At 44.9% G+C, this 17537-nt stretch overlaps 1 protein-coding gene across 2 annotated transcripts in view; it reads left to right on the top strand.

Moving 5' to 3' along the window:
- Positions 1-16083, top strand: part of SCUBE1 (signal peptide, CUB domain and EGF like domain containing 1) — a 443267-nt gene extending 427184 nt beyond the window's left edge. For both annotated transcript variants that reach the window (XM_019515739.1, XM_019515738.1), the window contains exons 21-23: positions 1274-1426; positions 10154-10233; positions 15447-16083. In XM_019515739.1, coding sequence (XP_019371284.1) covers positions 1274-1426; positions 10154-10233; positions 15447-15599 — 386 coding nt within the window. In that variant the 3' untranslated portion in view covers positions 15600-16083. The remainder of the gene's footprint in view (positions 1-1273; positions 1427-10153; positions 10234-15446) is intronic.
- The last annotated feature ends 1454 nt before the right edge of the window (positions 16084-17537 follow it).

Raw genomic sequence — 17537 nt, 5'->3', positions numbered from 1 at the left:
TTTACCCCCCTTTTTTTCATGTAAAACCCCTTGGGGTTCTCCCCCCCCACACCCCCCCCCCCCCCCCCCCCAAAAAAAACTACATTTATTTTAAACTCTGCACATTCCCACACTGAGTCCAGCGCATTCCCAGAAGAGGCAGTGTGTTAGTTGGACCCAGCCCACCCAACATCTCCATAGATCAGGCACTTTACTGGAACATTTTTGGCATTTTATCTAATAGCTGATTGAATCAGCTTTAGCTAAAAGCACCAAAAAACCCAACTGAAACACCCCATATATTCAGACACTATGAAGCCAGGTCAAAGTAACATGCTGCTGCTTCTGGTAAAGGGCAGGTGGGTTTTTTTGGGTTTGGTTTGTTTGGAATTTTTTTTGGGGGGTGGGGGGGAGAGGTGGGTGGAGAGAGTTGTCTGCAAGGAGCCTTAGTGAAATGAGGTTCGTTTTTTTTCCTGCAAATTTTGTTTCAAAAGAAAACCAGGGGAAAAAATTGGGCAATTCTGAAATGTTGCCCAAAGGTCATATCGGATCTGATCCAAAATGTATTCATGTCACCAAGGTGCTTTCCACAAACTTCACTGAAAATTGGATCAGCTCCATAATATCTAACATTTGTTTAATTCAGCACAGAAAGATGTTAACCTAAATTATCAAAAGGAAGTCTTTGAATTAGATTTAAAAAAAAAAAAGCATTTAAATCTTTTTAAACCTGGCTCCACTTTAAGGTTGCCGTCTTGTCACATTATTCCTGGATTGAAGGTTATTCTTCATCACCTCACTGTTAGTGCTTCTGGGGTGTCTGTGGGATCCTTCTACGGCTCCCAGACTGTCAACTGTATTTTGATCTTGCAGCATGAGAGTGTCTGCCTTTCAAGCCCTAGTACATTGCAATCTGATGGTCAGTCTTGTGCTATTGAACTAATTCATCCATTTGGAATTTTTACAAGTGTTCATACAGCACAAGCTTTCTGGGGCAGACTGTCCCATTCTAATAGGTGAAAACAGTGCCTCAGGGAGCTACAATAATACAAGTACTATTAATAATATTTGATGCTACATTCCCACACTACCTTGGAGAAGAGAGAAATGACCATAGTCTTCTGGGGAGAAATGTCTCCTGTATCTGTAGAAAATCCTAGCCTCTCTTATGAGAATATATAGTTCTTAAAGGGAAAAAATATAAACTATAAGCTTGACATCTCTGTTCTTCCAGAGCAAAGAAAGAACAAAATTATACTCTAAATATTTCTCCTGTCTGTATTTAATTTTGTAGCCTCTCCTTCTTCAGTTACCACATATGAAACCTGTCAGACGTATGAGAGACCAATAGCATTTACCTCCAGATCACGAAAACTCTGGATTCAGTTCAAATCTAATGAAGGAAACAGTGGCAGGGGATTTCAAGTCCCCTATGTGACTTATGATGGTAAGGCTGGAACCATTTTGTATCTATGTACCTCATTTGAATCTGGAAAATCGTGATTCACTGTCTGTCATGTTCTGACTAGAGAGAAAAGAAGTGTGAAATCAGCAACTTGATGTGACTCATTTTTGGTTTTTCAGTTACTTATTCTATTATTCCCATGATTTTCCTGATGACTTATTAACTCTTTATTTCTTATTCCAATGGGTTACACAAAGACCTTTGGGCCTGATACAGCTACCGAAAGGTAGTGAGATCTTTGAGGTTGAGCACAATGATAGGCTATTGCAAGACAAAGGCAGATTTTACCATGCAAATGATGCTCTGTCATAATTGCCCATTTACATGGTCTTTATGCCATGGTAAATACAAACTATACCATGATAGCTTGTCCGTTAGTCAGAAGCAACTAAGTTACCACAGGTAAGAATCCATTGCTTTTGTTGCCCATAATAACATATCCACATGCCTCTATCCTTTAATTGTTCCTAATCCTAAACACAATAAGAACGCTCCTATTACTAGTAGTTCTATATTTATAGGAAGCCCACTGTGACAGGTCTGGGCTTCAGTCCCCACCTCTTCCTATCTGTATTCCCCAGCCTGCTCTGCCTCCTGCTTCTCATATGCCACAACTTGATGGTAACCAGTATGTATTCAGAAGGAAGCTATCTCTGAGGGAGGGGGCAAAAGGGGAAGCATTCTCATTCTTCCTGAGAAAATAGGACAACCAACTAGTTACCTCAGGTGTCTGTACATGGAATACATGGAGCCTGGGAAACATGCAGAAAGAACTGGAAGTCCTTGCACAGTCATGATACTATGACATGATTAGAATAAGAAACTTGGTGGGATAGCTTGCATGACTGGGATATTGTCACGGATAGGAATAAATTGTTCAGGAAAGACAGCCCAGGGAGAAGAGAAGGAGGAGGTGCACTTTATGTTAGTGAGCCATATGACTAGTCAGAGCTCCAGTATGAAACTAGAGATAGGCCTGTTGAAAGTCTCTTGGTAAGGGTTAGAGGGGAGAGCAACAAGGGTGATGTCATGGTAGGGGGGGTCTGCTGTAGACCACCAAACCAGGAGGATGTGGTAGATTAGGCTTTCTTCCAACAGCTAGCGAAAGTTTCCCTATCACCGGGCCTGGTTCTCGTGGGGGACTTCAGTCACCCTGACTGTCACAGTACACTAAGGTGTGCCTGCTCCTTTAAAGGCAGAAACTGCCTAGAGAGAGGGCCCTAGGAGCCAAACAGAACCCCCACAGGTGCAGGTTGCTGTGGCAGCAGGCAAATGAGGGAATTAGCCTGCATCTGCACCAGGTCAGCTGACTGGAAGAAGGCAGGGCCCTGGGCACATATAAGCCCCAGGACTGGGACTAGAGACTTAGTTCTCTGGCAGTAGCCAAGGGGAAAGAAGCTCTCATAGAGAAAGCTACTTGGAAATGTTTGACTGTCCTATAGGCTATAGGAGCTCATAAGTGCTTGTGGGCAGGCACATTATACTGAGAGAGAAGCTTGCCTTCTTAAAAGGGATAGTGTACCCCAGGTTACTGTTGTGTTGTAGCCCAGGGGCTTGTGTTTTCTGTTGTTATTTATACCAGTGGACCAGCCTGAGGCTGTTAGGGAGGAGGAGACCTCATTGGGGCACACTACAATATGGAGAGCCCAGTGCCAGTGAGGGCGCAGCAGCAGGGGTGGCGGAGAGCCCAGCACCAGTGAGGACACAGCGACAGGGGTTTCAAGGGCCCAATGACAACAAGAGGCCAAGCTAAATCAAGGCCTCAGAGGGACAACTTGTGAATACCATTTGTGAGGCATGGGGCATAGTAAAGGGGTGGTTTTGGAGCCACACATCTAGCCCCATAACGCTTACGGTGTCTTGAGAAGCACTGACTTTGAGTGAGACCTGGCAAGGGATCCAAGATCTAGTGGGGTTCAAGAGGACTGTAACCACACAAACTCATTGGCAGTCTCCCAACTTTTATTTCAACTAACAAGACATGGCAGGAAAGATTATAAGGCACCTGCAGGGCGAAGCAGGCATGGTCACAGACCCCCAGGGTCATCACAGCCATCCCTGGGAACCCCACAATGTGACACTGACATCTGCTGGGTGGGCAATACAGCAGTGCAGAGGCAATCCAGGAAGTTTTTGCAGACAACTTCCTGGTGCAAGTGCTATGGAGGCCACCTAGGGGCCATGTTCTTCTTGACCTCCTGCTCACAAATAGGGAAGAATTGGTGGGGAACATACCAGTGGATGGCAACTTGGGCAGCAGCAACCATGAGATGATTTTGTTCAGGATCCTGAGGAAAGGAAGGAAGGAGAGAAGCAGAGTACAGACCCTGGACTTCAGAAAAGCAGACTTTAACTCACTTAGGGAACTGATGGGCAGGATCTCCTAGGAGGTCAGTCTAAGGGGGAGAGGAGTCCAGGATAGTAGACTGTACTTTGAAGAAACCTTACTGAGGGCACAAGACAAACCCTCTTGATATGCAACAAGACTATCAAGCATGGCAGAAGGCCAGCTTAGTTTAGCAGGGAACTCTTCAGTAAGCTAAAATACAAAAAGGAAGCTTATAAGAAGTGGAAACTTGGACAAACAACTAGGGAGGTGTAAAACAGTATTGCTCAGGCATGCAGGCCAGAGACCAATTGGAGTTGCAACTAGCAAAGGACATGAAGGGTGACAAGAAGGATTTCTACAAGCATGTCAGCAACAAGAGGATGATCAGGGGTAGCTTGGGTCTTTTACCAAATGGTGGAGGCAACCTAGTGACAGAGGATGCAGGAAAGGCTGAAGTACTCAGTGCCTTTTTCACCTCAGTCTTCAAAGGCAAGGTCAGCTCCCAGACTACTGCACCTGGCGGGACAGTTTGGGGAGGAGGTGAGCAGCCAACAGTGGCAAAAGGATGGGTTAGGGACTATTTAGAACAACTGGATGCATACAAGTACATGGTGCTGGACAGGATGCACCCAGTGGTGCTGAGGGAGTAGGCTGATGTGATTGCAGAGCTGCTGGCTATCATTTTTTAAAACTCTTGGCGATCAAAAGAGGTCCTGGACAATTGGAAAAGGGCAAATATAGTGCCCATATTTAATAAAGGTAAGAGGGAGGATCCAAAGAACTACAGACTGGTCAAACACACCTCAGTCCCTGGAAAAATCATGGAGCAGGTCCTCAAGGAATCCTTTTAGAATAGAATCATAGAGCCATAAGGGACCTATACAATCATCAAATCTGGCCCCCTGCTATGGGCAGGAAGTATTGGGCTCAGATGAGCTCAGCAAGGTGCCTGTCCATCCTCATCTTGAACATCTCCAAGGAGGGCAACTGCACCACCTCTGCTGGGAGCATGTTCCAGATTCTGGTGACCCTTACAGAGAAGATGTTTTTCCTTATATCCAACCTGAATTTGCCCTCTATTAGTTTATGCCCATTGGTCTTCATCCTCCCTTGAGGTGCCTTCAAGAAGAGTTGCTCGCCTGGTTCTTGATGCTCCCCCATGAGCGTTCTCTTCCTCTGAACAGGCCCAGTTCCCAGAGTCTCTCCTCATAGGGCCTACACTCCATGCCCTTAATCAAACAGGTGGCCCTACTTTGTACCCTCTCAAGCTTCATCTGTGTCCTTGAAGTGTAGTGCCCAGAACTGGGCACAGTACTCCAGCTGAGGCCTCACCGATGCTGAATAGGGAGGGAAGAGTACCTCTCTGGATCTATTGGCCACACAGTGGCTGATGCATGCCAGAGTTTTATTGGCCCTTTTAGCAGCCTTGTCACACTGTTGGGTCATATTAATATTCCAGTTGATTGTGACCCCAAGTCTCATTTATATGTTGTGCCAGCCAGCAGGCCACCACCCATTATATAGTTGTGATGAGGGTTCTTTCTACCCAGGAGAAGGATCTTACCCTTCTCCCTGTTAAACCTCATCTGATTTTGTTCCACCCTTGAGTCCAGTCTGTCAAGGTTCTCCTGGATTTTTGCCCTTGTGTCCCTCATCCAGATGGTTAGTGACCTGGTTGTAGAAGGACACAGGGTTCATCAGGCATGATCTTCCCTCGACAAAGCTGTGCTGGTTGCTGTTTAACACCCCATCCGTTACCAGCTTGTAGTTGACGGCCTCCTTAACCAACTTTTCAAAGATTTTACCAGGGACCAAGGTCAGACTGACTGGCCTGTAGTTTTGCAAGGTCATCCCTCTTCCCTTCTTAAAGATGGGAACTGAATTGTCCCTCTTCCAGTCATCTGGGGCCACTCCCAAGTTCCACGACTCTTCAAGTAGCTTGGCCAATGGTGCTGCTATGAGTTCAGCCCATTTTTTCAGGACTCTTGGGTGCAGGTCATCTGGTCCAGCAGACTTGAAGATGTCCAAGTATTGTAAAAGATCCTTCACCTGTTCTGGGCTGACTTCATGTAGGCTGTTACCTTCCCCTTGTTCCCTGGGCCTCTGGTCAGCTGAGCAGCCCCCCTTGCATTTCAGGAATACCAATACAAAATATGTATTCAGGAGTTCTGCCTTTTTGCGTGTGTCAACTGTGGGCTGCCCCTGAGTATTCAGTAGAGGTCCCACAGTGGAGCCCGATTTTTTTTTTTTTCTTCCTCCCTATGTATCTATAGAAGGACTTTTTGTTGTCCTTTATACCAGTTGCCAGTTTGATCTTCAGGCCTAACTTAGCTTTCCGTGTCTCGTATCTGCAGGCCTTGGCAATACGAGTGTCTTGCTCCCTGGTTGCTGAGCTGTTCCTCCATTGCATATACACTTATTTTTTCTTTTTCAATAGCTTGCTAATATTGCTGGTGAGCCAAGCAGGTCTCCTGCCTCTCTTCCCACTTTTTGCCTGTGTGGAGATGGCATGTTTTTGAGCTGTGAGAATTGTCTCCTTAAGGAAGCACCATCATTCCTGCACACCCAGATCATCCAAATGCCAGTTGCAGAGGGCCTCTCCAACAAGCCTCTTGAGTTTGCCAAGATTTGCCTTCCTAAAGTTCAGGACTCCTGTTCTGGTAACTAACTTCCCAGTCTTACAGTGGATGGTAAACCTTATCAGGTCATGGTCACTGTCAACCAGAGCACCATCAATCATCATGTCGCCTATGATGTCCTCCCCTCTGGCCAGCACTAGGTCCAGAGTGGCCTTGCCCTAGGCTCTTCCACAACCTGTGTCAGAAACAGATAATTTGTTGTCACCAGGAAGTTAGCTGACCTGCTGGAGGCAGCTAAATTGTCTTCCCAACAGATGCCTGGGTAGTTGAAGTCACCCATGACGATCACAGGTCTGGCGCTAGCTGCCTCTGTCAGTTCTCCTGAAAATGCTCAATCGCTCACCTCATCTTGGGAGGAAGGCCTGTAGTAGACTCCCACCATTTGGTCTCCCTCTTCTGATCCCCCCTGTAGCCTGACCCAGAGGGTCTCAAGAGACCCTTCCCTGCTGTCAAAGGTGACCTGCAGGGATGGGTACTGTGCTTTCATGTAGAGGGCCACACCTCCTCCCTTCTTCCCAATCCAGTCCTTCCTATGAAGCCTGTAACCCTCAATATTAACTGCCCAGTCATGTGTATCGTCCCACCAGGTCCCCATCAACCCAATCAAGTCAAATTTCTCATCAGCCAGAAGGAGTGCCAGTTCCTCCTGTTTATTTCCCATGCTTCTGGCATTCCCATAAGGCATCTGAGCTTCCCCTTAGTCACCTCAGTTTTTCTATCATGATGTCTCTGCCTCAAGATGCTAGAACCCATCTGGACATCCATGGTTTGAACACCCTCCTGTGCATCATTGTGGCTAGTGGATTTTGCTTCTGCAGTGGAACCTTCTCCCTGGCCCCCAGACGTGCCTAATTTAAAGCTCTCCCCAACAAGTCGGTGACTCTCATGGTGAAGAGCTTCTTCCCTCTGCCCATGAGATGAATGCTGTCCCTTGCATGGAGGCTACTGTAGCTAAACTGCACACCAATGTTGAGGTATCCAAAGCCCATGCAGTGACACCATTTTCTGAGCCTTTGGTTGACCTCCTTGATACACTCTTCCCTCCGACAGCCATGCCTTCTGACTGGGAGCACTTTTCTAAGCATTTTGAGGAGAAGAAGGTGATTAGAACCAGTCAGCATGGATTCACCAAAGGCAAATCATGCCTGACCAACCTGATTGCCTTCTACAATGAGATGACTGGCTCTGTGGATGCAGGGAGAGCAGAGAATGTGATATACCTTGACTTTAGCAAGGCTTTTGATATGGTCTCCCACAACATTCTCACAAACTAAGGAAATGCAATTCAGATGAATGGACTGTAAAGTGGATACAAAACTGGCTAGATTATTGGGCTCAAAGAGTAGTAATCAATGGTTTGATGTCTAGTTGGCAGTCAGTATCAAGTGGAATACCCAAAGGATTGATCTTGGGGTTGGTTTGGCTCAATATTTTCATCAATGACCTGGAAGATGAAATAGAGTGTACCCTCAAAATGTCTGCAGATGACACTAAGCTGGTGGGGTAATAGATATGCTGGAGGGTAGGGCTAAGATTTAGAGAGACCTGGGTTCAATAAAGAGAAGTGTAAAGTCCTGTATTTAGGATGGAACAATTCCATGCACCACCACAGGTTGGGGACTGCAGAAAAGGACCTGGGGGTTAAAGTGGAAACTAAGCTGAATGACCCAGTACTGCGCCCTTGTTGCCAAGAAGGGTAACAACATACTGGGCTGCATTAGTAGGAGTGTTGCCAGCAGATTGAGGGAAGTAATTCTTCCCCTCTATTCTGCATGAGTGAGGCCACATCTGGAGTACTGTGTCCAGTTTTGGCCCCCAGCTACAGAAAGGATGTGGACAAATTGGAGAGTCCAGCAGAGGTCAACAGAAATGGTTAGGGGGCTGGGGCACATGACTGATGAAGAGAGGCTGAGGGAACTGGGCTTATGTAGTCTGGAAAGACTAAAGAGAAGATTGAGGGAGGATTTAATAACAGCCTTCAACTACCTGAAGGGTTGTTCCAAAGAGGATGATGGCAGATAACAGAACAAGGAGCAATGGTCTCAAGTTGCAGCAAGGGAAGTTTAGGTTAGGTATTAGGAAAAACTCGATCGCTAGGAAGGTAGTAAAGCACTGGAACAGGTTACCTGGAAAGGTTGTGGAATCTCCATCCTTGGAGTTTTTCCATATCCAGCTAGACAAAGCCTTGGTTGGGATGATCTAGTTGGGGGTGGTCCTGCTTTGAGTCCCTGCCAACCCTAATTTTCTATTATTATATAATTCTATACCTTGAGACTAAGATAGTCCTTTCCTGTGTGCCTTAGAGCTATTATAATGGCCTCCTTGTCACCCCCATAGCCATGCCCACACCTCACTGATGACTCTTCATCTGCCCATCTTCCTCACACTTTCTCTCTCTGGGCAAAATCAGCACTGGCCCCCTGAGGCCCCAATCCTTGTTTAGGCTTCACCCTTTTCAGCTTCAGCCCCTTTTCCACTAGCTGAGACCGCTCAGTTCAGGTACATGGTTTCAGGGCCTGGTTCTCTGGGTCTCAGCCCTGCAGTGGAGGATGCCTTCCATGTACCCCACTCAGGGCCTCTACACATACAATCACTCCCAGTCTTCCAGTCTTTTTACTTAATTCCAAAACAAAGAATCAGAACAAATGGATTAATCACCTTGTTGCAAACTGTTTCCAAACTTCCAGGGTTATAGCAAGGGATGACCACTGTCTGGAGCTGCCACGGCTCTCTTCCCCAGCCTCTTGGGTGTTTCTGTCCCACACCCACCACCTACAGACTAGAACCTTTTTTCCCTCCCATCTTGGAGGCCTGGGCTTGTATCCCTAAACCCTGCCTTCATTTGGTGCCTGGCCACTAGCCCAAGGGAGGGGAAGCTGTCCAGGTGGGCTGCCTGGCTTCCCCTGTTTGCAGCCTTTTGCAGCTCTTTAACCTTTCCCAACCCCCAGGCTTGAGTCTTTTTGGAGTTTCCTGCTGCATCCTGTTTCCCCTGCAAGTCCCAGAAATTCTGCTCCCAGAAGGGGTCTGCTTCCTTCTCTTCTCCCTCTGTTGCATGCAGGTAACAGAATTTGTCTTGCCTGCTACACCCATTCATGGAGGTCAGTTGTTACCCAACAAATGAATAAAATACAGCAATTAAAAACAATGAAGACAGAAAAGACAAATAATTTCTATGAGAATAGTAGTCTATAACCAATCTGTTCTCACCAGCCATCTCCACATGCCAAAGAAACTCTCTACATAAAACTAAAAAAAAGACACAAAAGTCTTTATCTTTACCCAGAAATATGCCAAAGATGCCTATTTAGACTCTGTCTGAAAGAAGATTTCCTTTAATAAATGTGAAGCAATTTCATTGAATAAATTTGAAGAAATGTCTTTGTTAGCTCACTTCACTGCTAAAGATTACTGTAATTTTCTGAATAGTTAGTTGACCTGGAATTAAGATTGTTACGGGGGGGGAAGATATAAGGATCAAGGGGAATATAACCTCAGTAAGTCAATTAAAGTTTCTATGCCATTCTTCTTCTCTGAAATGTAAATAACAATGGCTATCTGCTTTACAATAGTTTTGCGAGCCCAAGTCTTGGTAAAGAAAACTCAGAACTTTAACTGTAGAACACTATAGAGTTCTCAGTATTAAGGGGTTTCTTTTAGATTCCAGTGGTAGTTGTCTATGTATTAGCCACTGTAATGATTACAAATTATGACTTACCAGCCCCTTTTTCCTTTATTTTTCAGAGGATTACCAACAGCTGATAGAAGACATTGTTCGAGATGGACGATTATATGCATCAGAAAATCATCAAGAAATTTTAAAAGTATGTCAACTTTCCTTTAGCTGAGCAAGGTCAAGAGTCCTGTGTAAGAGGTCCCAGACTAGCTAGTATTTCTGACATCAGAATTGGTCATTATTTTGAGAAGCTAGAGCTATTACTTTCATAATGTCATTGTGGTATTCCATCCATCTGTGATCATTTAAGAAGAACATTCTTCTCAGAGATCCATACAATGAATCTTGGCTCCAGTATTTTTTTTCCACTTACATGCATATGTGTGAAAAATATAGGTCCACATTAATGATCTGACTGGTCAATAAGGAACTGTTTATAAACACTTATTTGAATTTCTGGGTAATTCTCTAAAACAAAGTATGAAAACATTAAGAAGAAATTAATTTACTAGTCCCTGGAGCATTACCCCACATGCATATTGTGGATGCAACACTAGCCAGTCCGCGCTGCCACTTTCTGTCACTACTTGTATCCCAAAGCTAAGTGTGGACAGTCAAAAAGCCAGAGGTTGAATCGATTCAGTCTTTGCAGGTTAATCTAAACTGTGTAGATTGAACCAAGAAGCAAGAGAACAGACTTTCACTTCTGGTTCTGGAAATGCAGCCACATGCCTGCAGTGGCTCAGGCCAGAAGCTGGGGGGTGCTAGAGCAAGCTTCCCAGCCACTGCTGAAAGGAAGGGAGGCAAGAAGCCCTTCAAGGCTTTCTCCCCCTCCCTACTGAAGTGGAAGGTACATGGCCAGGCCCCAGACTGGGCCAGATTGCTGAGACCAGGGGAAGGAGTGCTTTAAAACCTTTTCCCTGGCCCACATGGGACCCCAGCCTGGGTCTGTCTGGGGGAAAGCTGCCCCTGCCAGGCTTATTCCCTGTTTCTGGCCCAGGCCACCATGCTGACAGGGGGGAGGTGGGGTTTAAACCCCATTACTGGCCCGCAGGGGACCCCAGCCAGGGTCTGCCTGGTGTGGGAGGTAGGGCAGCCCCTGCCAGGCTTTTGCCCCCCTGCTGGACAGGGTGGGCAGTCCCTGCCAGGCTTTTCCCCTCCACACCTCGAGCCTGGGGCTTGCGCATTGAGATGGGGAGTGGGAAACCCCCTCCCAGTCCCACACAGGACCGCAGCTGGGGTCTGATGGGGGTAGCCCCTGGCAGGCTTTTGCCCTCCAGCTTGAGCAGAGAGTGGGGTGCATGGCTAGGCCCTGGCCTGGAGCTGGCACTTGGGCAGGACAGAGGGGCCCACACAGGATCCCCTCCTAGGCCCACATGAGACCCCAGCCCTGGTCTGACTGTGGGGACAGCCCCTGCCAGGCTTCTGTCCACCACTTGCTGCTTCAGATGGGAGAGGTAGTCTCTGCCAGGGTTTTGCACCCCTGTCAAATGGAGAGTGGGGGATGTGGCCATACCCCAGCTAGGGGCTCGCAGCCTGAGGTAGGTAGGGAAGGGGTTTAAAACCCCTGTCTGGCTGCATGGGACTGCAGCCTGGGTTTACCCCGGGGAGGGGCAGCCCCTGCCAGGCCCCCATGCCCTGTTCAAGCATTGAGTGGGAATGAGGGCGGGGTATGGCCACATCCCAGCCCAGGGCTTGCAGGCTAAAGCAGGGCGGTTTTAAGCCCCCTATCTGGCCACAGACCCCATTCAGGGTTTGCCTGAAGAGGGCAGCCCCTGTCAGGCTTTTACCACCCCACCCCCTGTGCTACTTGTTCTAGTGGAGGGCGGGGCATGGCCACACCCCAGCCCAGGGCTGTCACACTCAGGTGGAATGGGAGAAGATTTTAAACCCCCCTCCCTTCCCTCTGCCTCAGCGTGGCAACCTGGCTGGCAATTGACCATGCCCTCTGCCCCTCTGCTCAAGTGGGGAGCAGAGGAAAAGCCAGGCAGGTGCTGCTTCACACCTGCCAGACAGACCCCAGAAAGGATCCCTTTTAGGTGGGGGGATTTAAAACCCTCCACCCTCCCCTTCTGTAGGTGTATGTGGGGGGAGTTAAACCCCTCACCCTCCCCTCTGCCTCAACCTGTTGGACTGGCTGGCATCTGGCCTCACCCCCCACCCCTCTGCTCAAGGGGGGAGGCGGGGAAAAGACTATGAGGGGCTGCTCTGCCCCTTTCAGGCAGACCCCAGCTGGAGTTCAGAGCCGGGTTTCCCACCCCCTATCCCCTTCTCAGCCATCTAGAGCAGTGATAGTGCTCCAGCGAGGGAGCAGAGAGGTGGGACCAACCCTGCTCCACTCAAGCAGATAGCCTCATCCCAGGGCTGCAAAGCATCCTGTGATGCTGGGGGAGTGTGAGTTAACTTGAACTGGGAAGAGGTCTGGGACTGAAGTTGCATTAACCAGTTTGACCTAAATCAGTTCAGTCTGAAACTACATCCAACCAGGTTTATTTTAAACTGGTTTCAGCCACTTTGAAAGTGGTTTAAGTACACTGAACTTCTGTTCCGTTACAGGTTTAAACTGGCTTCTGATCACTTAAACTAGTTTGCGTGTAACTTCTGTCCCTCGCTCAAGAACGTAATAAATGAGCAGTATGATGGAACTAACTTGTATAAATCCAACTTATGTGTTAAAAAGCCAACCATTATAAATGCTAATTTCTGAGGTTTTTGTTCAGAAGTTCATTATAGAAGAAGTCACACATGCACCCAAAAAACATTGAGGTATCTGGATCCCAGGATCTGCTATGTCCATTTAAATGACATGGTAAGAGTTTCAGAAAGTTTAGAAATGGGGTTGTATCAAGATCCCAGTAGGGGAGTTGCTATAAAGTGATCCTGTCTCATCAGTGAGGTGACTTTCCTTAAAACTTCAAATAGGTTGAGTGTCAAATAGGTATTTCCAGAACTGTGGCAGACTCAATAGAACAGAGTCCTCACTTTGTAATGTAAGGACTAAATTTAAGGGACAATTTGCATACTGTAAGTCTGGCACATGCTTAAATATTGTGTTGAATAAGGACCTAAATGAGGTGCTAAGTTGCATGGTTTTATGTTAGAAAAGTTAGTTAATTAAGAAAAACACTTGTTGTTTAAATAGCATTCTTCATTGTAAATTGGAACTTTTAAAAAAGAGTTACCAAGCTAGTAGGGCTGTGCGAAATTTTGCCAGCTGTTTTGTTCCAATGCTGTTTTGACCAATTTTGAGGTCAAAACAGCAAAATTGGAACAAAACAAAGGCAATCGAAATAGCCTCGAAACAAAATGAGGCTGATTGAAACATTTTGAAAGTAGAAACGTTTCGACCATAGGCTGGGGATGGGAAGTCAGTCCAGCGGGGCTGACTTCCCATCCCCAGCACAAGATCTGACAGGGGGCAGGTGGCAGCCCAGCTGGGCTGTTTCCCAGTGCCCCTGCTAGATTGTGCCAGGGGCGGGAGGCAGCCCAGGTGGGCTGCTTCCTGGTGCCCGCACTGGATCATACTAGTGGCAGGAGGCAGCCCAGGTGGGCTGCTTCCTGGTGCCCCATGCTAGATTGCACTGGGGCCGGGAAGCAGCCCAGCTGGTTCAGAAGCTGCCTCTCTCCCCAGTGTGATGTAGTGCTAGGGATGTCAGCCAAGCTGGTCTGACTCCCCATCCCCGGCGAAACAGCATCAAAACAGCCTTTCTGTTTCAACAGAACGGGATGGACCAGCTGTTTTGACTCTAAATGAAATTCAAGATGAAACACTGTTCCTTCTAACCATTGAAACTCAAGCAAAACAGAACGGTGCCGTTTCGCACCACCCTACAAGCTAGTTATATGCATGAAAATAAATGTATCTATCCAAAAAATTGTCTTGTCTCGACAAGGCATAACTGCTACAGAGTTGCTTGCTGCCAGGAAAACAAACGTGGCTTTTCAAAAATAGAGTGAGTAGAAGCAGGAAGGTTGGGAGAAAGTACAGCTGGGCAGCCAGCCACAGTGCACAAAACAGTACAAAAGGCAACAGCAAGTGTTTCAGGTATTATTATACCAAAGGAAAGCAAGTGAATGTGAAAGCTAAACCAACACTAGTGATGACAGCTGAAATGAAAAAACCTTGTTATGCTGTTAACAGAACTATGCCGTGTGTTCTCCAGCATTAGGAAAATTGCCAGAAGCAAATTGCCAAAATCTCTAATTCTATGTTTCCAAGTATTTTAATTGTTTTGCTTGTCACGTCTGTCTCTCTTAAGGTACTTTTCATATTACAGCATGGTTACAATTACTTTAAGCAATAACTATTATAGAAACCTTGGCAAAAGCTGAGACAAAACTAATAGTTCGGGCTGAGATTATTTCAAAGGTATCTAAGGAATGAGAGCAGTAACCCATCAATGGGAACTGGGTACCATTTCTCAAAATCTCATCACACTTGAGCTTTGAAATTGTAGTGGTCACTATTTCTGTGGATTTTTGGATTTGATTTTTGGATTTGGATTCTGTGGTTTTTTTCACTCCCCTGTTGCATGGAAGACCCAGAGAAGCAACAGAGGACATGGATCAATGGGCTGTTCAAGGGAAAGTGAGGGCTGCCAAATGTACGTAATAAGCAAATTGAAAAAGATGAGAAGAATGCTGAGTGGAATTCTGGCTCTGTTGAGGTCCGTGGGAAATTTGCTGCTGCAAAACAAAGTGAACAGTTCAGGGGACTGCTAGAAATCATGTTGAGTTGCAGTGAGAAGTACTTGGCATTATTTGACACCTGGTAGAAATGATCTGTTGGTGTGCCTTGTCCTACAGAAGACATTACAAATATCAACCACTGACAACTGGCTCAGTTCTGCAAGGATCTGCTCAATGGAATTATGAGGTCACTCAGATCCTGACTGTGCTTAGGTAACTACTGAATGAAGCCATTTGCACCTTACAGGAGCAAGTCCTGAGAGAGCTCACCATTTGCAAAAGTTGTGAATACCAACCTACCCTTTCCCTCACTGGGACTGAAACAGTGTGTGAGATGGGGGTGAAATAAACAGGAATGGCAATGTGTGACAGTTTTCAGTGCTGCTGCCCATATTTGTGTATTTTTTGAGGTCAGCAGGTACTCTAACATGCCAACATGACACCTTCCACAAACATTGATTCCATACGTTTAATATAGGAAGCAAAGTGAACTGCTGCTGGTATAATATGAAACAGCCTTGGTGGATTTGAGCATGCTTAAACTGCTGCTGAGCATGCTTAATCCTCAGCTGCTTTTTGCAAAAGAATCAATGTGAGTAAAAATTAATTGTAAATGTTATGCAAAAAACTAATACAGTCAAATGTGTCTAATATATACTTTGTCTACAACAGGACAAGAAATTGATCAAAGCCCTCTTTGATGTATTGGCACATCCTCAAAATTATTTCAAGTACACAGCACAGGAGTCAAAGGAGATGTTCCCAAGATCATTTATAAAGCTACTGCGATCAAAAGTTTCCAGATTTCTACGACCATACAAATAGTTTTCTAGTGATTTTCAGTTTTGGATTATTTTGCATTCCTGTTGAATATTGTATTTTTCCTCCACAGTAGAAACATCTGCTAATTTGAAGGCTCTTTTTTGCAGTCTTTATTTTCAGTTGTATGTTGAAGAATGTCTATAATGTTTTATAATTGTTAAAAGCCAATATTCTGAATGGGATTTTTACTTCAAAGACGAATACTTGTGGATCCTTGAGTGCATCCAATTGAAGATCTAAATTTGTGTCTGCACTAGTGTGTTTTCATCTTTCGTGTGGAAATATCTGTTTTAGAAAATATTTTTTCTAAGGTTTTTATTTTCTAGCAAAATAGATTTCTTCTAAGCAAAAAAGAAACCTATTCAACCTGGTCAAAGAAACTACCTACAAATAATTATTGTTATAGAAAGGAGTATGTAGTATAAATTATGTTTGGATTTTGAATTGCACTTGAACTTTATATTTGAAATTTTAGAAGAAAGCAAAACAATCTAAATTTGTTATTTCCCATTTGTGTTTTTGTGGAGATGATGTTCTAGTATAAACCAAAAAGAAAAAGGAAAAAAAAAAAAGAAACAGATGTATAATTTTGTTCTATGGATTACACAATATTGAATCCCTTGTCTTATTATTTTATTAGCCCTATTTTAACCCTCTTCAAAGGTCTACCACTGTTTAGAACCTGTTCTGCTGCAGATACAGTTTTGGAACTTTATATGCCATTTGGTCTCTTTGAAGACTTTTACAATGGATGAGAAACAAAGAACAACAAAACTAGTAGTCCATTTTTCTTTCCCTTGACAGAGCATCTAATTAAGTACTATATATATATATATAAATATATATATATATATGCACACACACACACACACACACACACACAAATATATACTTCTATTTGTGGATGCTTTAGTAATTATCATTAGTTACTGTAAATATTACTCATGCTTAAATCTTTACTCCCATGCACAGTATTTACTTGTATCTATTTGCATCTTCACTTAGATGATTAGATGACTTCTCCACTTGCTTGCAAATTCTCTGAATCCCAAACTAAAGCATGTTGGAATTTTGTGATGCATCATTTTCACCTAGACAATCTTTTAAGTCTAAATTATTCAGTGAAGGTTCAGACATTTTAGTTAACATGCAGTTCTTTATTTTGCTTCCTACTTCCTGTACCTCATTCAGCAAGGGATCCTGCTATTGCTTCTTTTGCTGGCAGTCTTTATATCAAAGTCAGTGGGATTTACTCATAAAGAATGGCACTGATACAACTCCAGGAGGGATTAATGTTTTACATCAGATCTGCCATCTTTAGATAAGTTTGTATCATATCTGGCAACTCTCTAAAAGAAAAAAATAAAGCAAATTTTTCTGAAATTCATTTGAAATATTATCAAATTCATTAATTAAATATCCACTAGAAGACAGATCCTGCATTGCTTGGAGACCAAAAACTCCCTGTTACTGAAATGACAGATTTGCACCTACAATGCCCATTCATTTTGTAGGAGCATAAGAAATGCCATACAAGATTAGATCAGTGGTTCATCCTGTATCTCAGAATGACAGTTACCTAGTGCTTAGGCAGAAGGTGAAGGTCCTTGTAATTTAGTCTTGTGCCATAGTAGTTGATTTCTGAGAGAGACTGCATATTTATTTTTGTTAGCACCACAGTCATTTCATTCTTTAAGTCCTTCAGGATTCCTTGGAACATGTCACCTGGACCTGGTGACTTTGTAATCTACCTACTTATTTTACCATCTTCCCTTTAATCCCTCCTCTTTATTACCTGATAAAAGTAAGCATCACTGCAGTGTTCTTTGTGATGAGGCAAATGCTAAGAAATCATCACCATACCAACACGGTCCCTTGCTATAACGTCGCTACAGAAACACAGTAGCTGAAAATAACCGTATGCTGCACAGTAACAAATCT

Source organism: Gavialis gangeticus, unplaced genomic scaffold (genome assembly GCF_001723915.1).
Source record: "Gavialis gangeticus isolate Ggan-Ray unplaced genomic scaffold, GavGan_comp1, whole genome shotgun sequence".
NCBI classification, from domain to species: Eukaryota; Metazoa; Chordata; order Crocodylia; family Gavialidae; genus Gavialis; species Gavialis gangeticus.
The sequence above is the reverse complement of the archived record's forward strand: the minus strand, read 5'-3'. Positions and strand labels throughout refer to the sequence as shown.